The sequence below is a fragment of the Mustela putorius genome, unplaced genomic scaffold (genome assembly GCF_011764305.1).
Source record: "Mustela putorius furo isolate JIRA1106 unplaced genomic scaffold, ASM1176430v1.1 tig00537297_pilon_pilon_pilon, whole genome shotgun sequence".
Lineage (NCBI taxonomy): Eukaryota > Metazoa > Chordata > Mammalia > Carnivora > Mustelidae > Mustela > Mustela putorius.
The window spans coordinates 1,310,841-1,316,840 of record NW_025422435.1 but is presented as its reverse complement, the minus strand read 5'-3'; the positions used below and the strand labels follow the sequence as shown (position 1 = coordinate 1,316,840).

General features: G+C 42.9%; 1 protein-coding gene across 2 annotated transcripts in view; it reads left to right on the top strand.

The window, feature by feature from the left end:
• The first annotated feature begins 4,374 nt into the window (after nucleotides 1-4,374).
• HDAC8 (histone deacetylase 8) overlaps nucleotides 4,375-6,000 on the top strand; it is a 225,175-nt gene continuing 223,549 nt past the window's right edge. The window contains exons 1-2 of one of the 2 annotated variants that reach the window (XM_004777267.3): nucleotides 4,375-5,014; nucleotides 5,528-5,580. In XM_004777267.3, coding sequence (XP_004777324.1) covers nucleotides 4,790-5,014; nucleotides 5,528-5,580 — 278 coding nt within the window. In that variant the 5' untranslated portion in view covers nucleotides 4,375-4,789. The remainder of the gene's footprint in view (nucleotides 5,015-5,527; nucleotides 5,581-6,000) is intronic. The other variant, XM_004777268.3, reaches the window with a different exon arrangement.

The window sequence follows — 6,000 nt, the reverse complement described above, 5'->3', positions numbered from 1 at the left end:
CAGAATTACAACTGTGTGCAAATGGTGCTTCTGTACCACTGGAGGGTACTTAAAGATAATTTGGTCTCCTAAGTATTATAAATATTTGGCAGAATCTTCTTTATACTACCTATTAACCTTTGTGTAACAAGTGAGGGTTTATTCAGTAAGGATGAACCAGTCTCCAGTCCCATCCTGGTTAATTAGGTTTTACTACACTGTGGGAATTTTATGCAACTGGTGGGGAAAAAGTTGTTGTTCTTAGCCACAGCTCACAAAAACCTCTACTATCCCCCATTGCACTTCCCAGTTAGTGTAGGTGCCTAGTACCTACACTAATGCAGTGGAGATAAATACAGTGTTGTCCACATTTAGTCTTCATTTCCTATTAAACCTGAGTGACCTTAGGGCTTGGTTTGCCCAGGACAGTCTCCATTTATGCCTGTTGTCCTGGCATAATTATTAATAGCACTCTTTGTCACTCTCAAAAGTGTCCCCAGTTTGGATGATACGATTGCCCTATATTTAGCAGAAGTCTGATTTCTTTTAAGGCTAGGCTTCAAGGGGCACCTGGGTGGCTCAGTGGGTTAAAGCCTCTTCCTTCGGCTCAGGTCACGATCCCAGGGTCCTGGGATCGAGCCCCACGTCGGGCTCTCTGCTCCTCAGGGAGCCTGCTTTCTCCCCTCTCTCTGCCTGCCTCTCTGCCTGCTTGTGATTTCCCTCTCTATCAAATAAATAAAATCTAAAAAAAAAAAAAAAGGCTAGGCCTCAAAACCAAGGACCTATTCTCAAACCACAAGCAATACTCTTGCAGTAGTGGTGTGGGGTAAGGAAACAGTGTGGGGAGACTTTCCTCCAAATTAGGGAATACTTGGCATAATATCTCTTGGATGATAACCAATATTTGAGTGCTTACCAAATGCCAGACATTGTTATAAGGCAGCAGGTATGAACCACCTTATTCTATCTTCACAATTACCGTGTGAGATGACAATGGCATTGTCATTCCCATGTTACAGAGGAGGGAACTGAGGTGCTGAGAACTTAAGCAAACTGTTCAAGATCAAACAGCTCGTGAGTGGTACAGCTGGGATTTGAGCCCAAGCAGTCTGACTCTAGAGTTCACCTTCTCAACAATGAAATTCTCCAAGGAAAAGACATTAAAACAAGGGTCAGTCTGTTAAGTACAGTTGAGGCATCGGTGGGCAGATTGTATGGACAGAAATGAACAAAGAAGGTAGCCAGAGGAGTAGTGCCTTTTTAACGTGTTTGCTTCCCCTTCTGCCTGTTTCTGCTAGCAAGTGAAAACAGGAGAGATAACTAAAAGAAGTGGCACAGCCCAACCTGACCTTGCTGGTTCAAAAACTAGCTTTAACAATAATGGTTGAAGAGAGTGAGTCAAGGAATTTACCCAGGGTCACCACAGCAGTAAACTTTGGAGCCAAAATTCAACCTCCTTCCTTTGAACTTAAAGTCTTTCGATTACAAATCCAGTGCTTTGAGAAGGGTTTTCTTCCCAATTTAAGGACCATCTGGGGCTTAAGCATGTGGCAAATTGAGATTAGGGACCTGTGGCATGGATTGTGCTCCATCTTAATCATAAACAAGGGTCCAGCCACCCTGCCACCCTGCGAGATTTGCTGCAAGAATATGCTGCCAATTTCAGAGCCCCATTGCAACAATGTATCTTTCTCTGTACTTGAATCATCTTGCCACATTGTATGCCAAATGAGGATACTGTTTCCAGTTTAGAAGTGTGTTGAAGTGTTCAGCTACCTGCTGCTGGATCTGAAAGAATACATAGAACAATCCATTTTCATGTCATCTTTTTCTGGTCTAGATTTTTAGGGTGTCAGTTGGCCATCCTGTATCCTGCCCTCTTCCTCTCACTGCCTATCCATGAAGACCCAGGGCAAATCTCATTTCTTGTTTATATTGCCAACCTGTCATGATCTCACCTTTCAGTGAACTCTTACAGCCCCACAGACTCCTTCCCCTCTGTCTGTAAACATATGCATTTCTCTTGTCCTAAAAACAATCATTCATGAGTTCTACATCCCCTGATATACTAACTCCTTCCTTCCACAATTAAGTTTCTTCAAAGAGGAAGCTACACTTGACACTAATCCTTAATCCCTTGCAGTCTGGCTTCCTCCCCTGCCTTGTGGTGTTCGGTAGTTTTTTGGTTTGGTTTCGTGGGTTTTTTTGGTTTGGTTTGGCTTTTTGGATTTTTTGGTGTTTTGTTTTATTTTGTTTTGTTTGGAGAACATCAGTGAGCTCCTAATGGCAATGACGTTTTTACTACCTCTCCCTTCTTATAACCCTTCTTATAACATCATCCCTCGATTTCTGTGAAACTGTACTACACTTGTTCTCAACCAACTATTTCTTTTTTGTCTCCTTTCTGGCATCTTTTTCTCCTCCTAACTTCCACAAACAGGCACTCCCAAAAGTTACATTCTTCTTCCTGGCTCAAAAGATTGTCATCATGAGGTAGGGGAGGCTTTAAAAAGTGACAAGATCTGATTTACTTTTTTCCCCCAAGTTCATTCTGGTGGCTGCAAAAAGACTGGATTGTAGTTCTGCAAGAGTACAAGTAGAAACCTGTTAGATACTGCAGAAAGTCCGTGTGATAGATGACAATCCAGGATGGGGGAGGGGGAAGCGGGTAGTGGCTTCTCTGTTCCTGTGGCCCATACCCTAGTTTGAACCATCCATTACTTTTTATGTGGACCACTGGAACACTCTGACTGCCTCTAGTCTTTCAATAACTAATCTTTCCTACCTGCCACTGCTGTGGATATCTTTTTTTTTTTTTTAAGGTTTCTGTTTAAATGTCTCCTCATTTTCTACAGAATAAAGTCTATTCTCTTTAGTCTGGCATTCAAAACACTTCATGGGGAAAAAAAAAAAAAAACATTTCATGATCCAGTCCCTTTACTCGACTAGAAATGGTCTCCTTATTGTTTTTGCTTATGCATGTGTGGTTTCTAGTCAGTGTGTCCTCCCCTGGCTCTCATCCCCACCAAGTAAAATCCTATCCACGCACTAAGACCATCTCAAATGCCACTGAGTAGGAATCCTAGTTGCCATTTATTAAATACTCAATGTTTATTTATTAAATAATATAAGCATCCTATATTCATTATCTGACTCTGCTGCATTGCATACAGTTTCTTGTGTATTTCTCTCATCTCTACAAGAATGCATATTCCCTGAGAGCAGAGATCAGATTGTAATTCATCTTGAGAACTGACTCCTTAGCTGTAGTGTACATTTAGCTGACGTCAGATAAATGTTTGATGAATGACTGAATGATCACAGAACTTTGAACTAGTTGCTATGGGAATATATAAAAGAAGCATAAGTTAAAGAACACATCACAGGGGGAAGAATATTTCCAGAATGCTAAGTATTCAGGGAATACTAAATAGAGGGTTGAGCAAAGTTAAATTTAACACAGAGTCATCCTGGAAGAATGAAGTTTATTTACATAGTAAAGGGAATGTTCAAAGGCTTCGGTGTCCAGCAGACCTGGTTTTGAATTCCTGCTTTTCTGCTTAGTGTGTGATGTTGAACAATTATTTTTTCTCTCTAAACTGCCTCTGTAAAATGGGCATATTACAACATCCTTCATAGGATTTCATCTTTTGCAAAATGAAATGAGATAAAATATCCAAGTGCATATCACAATGCTTTATAAGGGTTTAAAGAGTCAAAAAAGCAAGCTAGATTTTAAAGGAGGTAAGGATATTGGATTGTCTGAGGGGTGTTCCTAGGTCACTTCAGGTTAATGTGAGAGGTGGAGGCTTGAGCATTAGCCAGCTTGCATCATAACATAGGGGCTGCCAGGAATGCAGAAATACTGATGATAATTCTAGAACTGCTTCAGGATATTGTTAATGTAGACCCTCACACTAAACCTAAAATATATAAGTAACCCTTGTATAGTTACAGAAGCAAAAGCAGGGAGCGAAGGGGGGCTGCAGTTCCCAAACGTCACTGAAAGTATCCGCTTACCCCCTTACTCCACATGAATTTTCAAAGAGTAATTTGACATCATTACTTGATTGAAATCTACAAAGCAATTTCCAGAGTACCGTCCATCCTCTTAGGAAAGTGCTCTGGGCTTTGCCAGAGTAAATTATTGATATTGTTAACTCCTACATGGACATGGATTAATGATGAAAAGGAATAAACTAAAGTTGTGGTACAGAATTTACTATGCAAACTTTTCCAACCCTTTGTACCATTAATTAGTCCCACACCCCCACACCTCCTCCACCCACCCCCACCCCCACCCCCCGCCACCACCACCACACTCACCCAAAAGCCTGTCTAATGTAGCTCGGTGGTATTGGGCTCCTGATGATCAAACTGTGTCGTTTTTAAATATTTATATGGCTGTATTTGCAGATTGAAACGATGCGTAAAGAGTTGAGCCTGCTTTTTTCTTTTCGTTTCTTTTTTTAAGCGCTAACACACATTCGCGGCTATTTTAGTAATTAGCCCGGCTCTTCCGCTACCCGAACCCCTCAAAACTACATCTCCCAGCATGCTCTAAAGCTGGTCTGACCTCATCTCAAATGGCCCCGTAGGGCAACAAGGATGGTTAGTTTTGACCGTGCTTATTTGTGCCATAAAATATTGATCCTAATTGGCTGCTATTTGGGCTTTTATATTTGCCGGCCTCCCGTTTTTGAGCCGTGGTCACTAAATGAAGAGGTTCTGGCCTGGGAAGGCCCATGCATTCCTTCAATTGGATGGGGAGCTGGGACAGTGTCTCTGGCGACAGCGCGAATAGGAGGGAATGTTGACCAGGGAGCACCGCTGCGGCCGTTCAGAGGAGCAGGAACCGGAGCCCGGGTTGAGTCCGAAAAAAGCCGGATCCAGACGGCGGCTCCGGAACGGCTGCAACTGGAAGATGGAGGAGCCGGAGGAACCGGCGGACAGTGGGCAGTCGCTGCCTCCAGTTTACATCTACAGTCCCGAGTATGTCAGCATGTGCGACTCCCTGGCCAAAGTCCCCAAACGGGTAAGAGAGGTGGGGGGGGGGGAGACCGTGGGCTTTTGGGGTGGTGGGGGGGGGGGCTTTGGACCCGATGCATTAGGAAGGGGTTGAGGATTGGGCTGGGGAAAATCAGCAGAAATTTGGGCAGCTGCACCAGGTGATGGGGGAAGTGTTCCCTTGTAGTTTCTGAGAGCGCAGCATTTATCTGCGGGGCGTCCAATGCATCGGTTGAGGTAGGAGTGCGGGGGAGGGGATGGCACTGACGGGTTGGTGTCTCTACTACAAGGGATCCCTGAAGTGGGGAAGACGCTGCAGGAGAGAAATGTTCCCCTACCTCCGTATAAGGCCCGGTAGCTTTCGCCTTAGCAATTTGTCTAAAGTGCATTCTAACTGTTAAGTAAAAAGACGAGGGTTAAAAGTTAGTTTCTTTGTTCAGGATGATGAAGTCGATGGTATTTCTCTGAATTAAACATTTAAGAGACTTGTATTCTGCCCTTTTTTCTTGCTATTTTTTTTTTTTGTTGTTGATGTTTTTAGGCCAGCATGGTACATTCTTTGATTGAAGCATATGCACTGCATAAGCAAATGAGGTAAGTTATCTTTCATGAAAAAAGCCCCGAACCTAAGTGTTCTAACCTTAATGTCCTACTTCACAGTGGAGCAAATTAGGAGAATAGTCTTTTTTTTTCTTCAATTTTTTTTGTAATCAGTGTTTGTAATCTATCTGTAACCTAGTGAAAGTTCTTGAAGAATTAAGAAGACCTGAAGAAAAATGCCAGAAGTTGTTAAGATCCATTAGAAATAAGACTTTGTTGCTGGAAGGGAGAGTATTCTAGGGATAGGTGCTCTGTGGAGATTTTGAGGAGAGTACATTAGGACACTAAAACCCATCTGATGAAGGGGGGGAATAGATGTTTGGCTAGGAGGTGTTCTGGGGTTTGTGTGCATTTGTTTCCAAGCCAGATGTGAGGGTGTGTGTTCAACTTCAGACTTTTAGACACCCCATCACC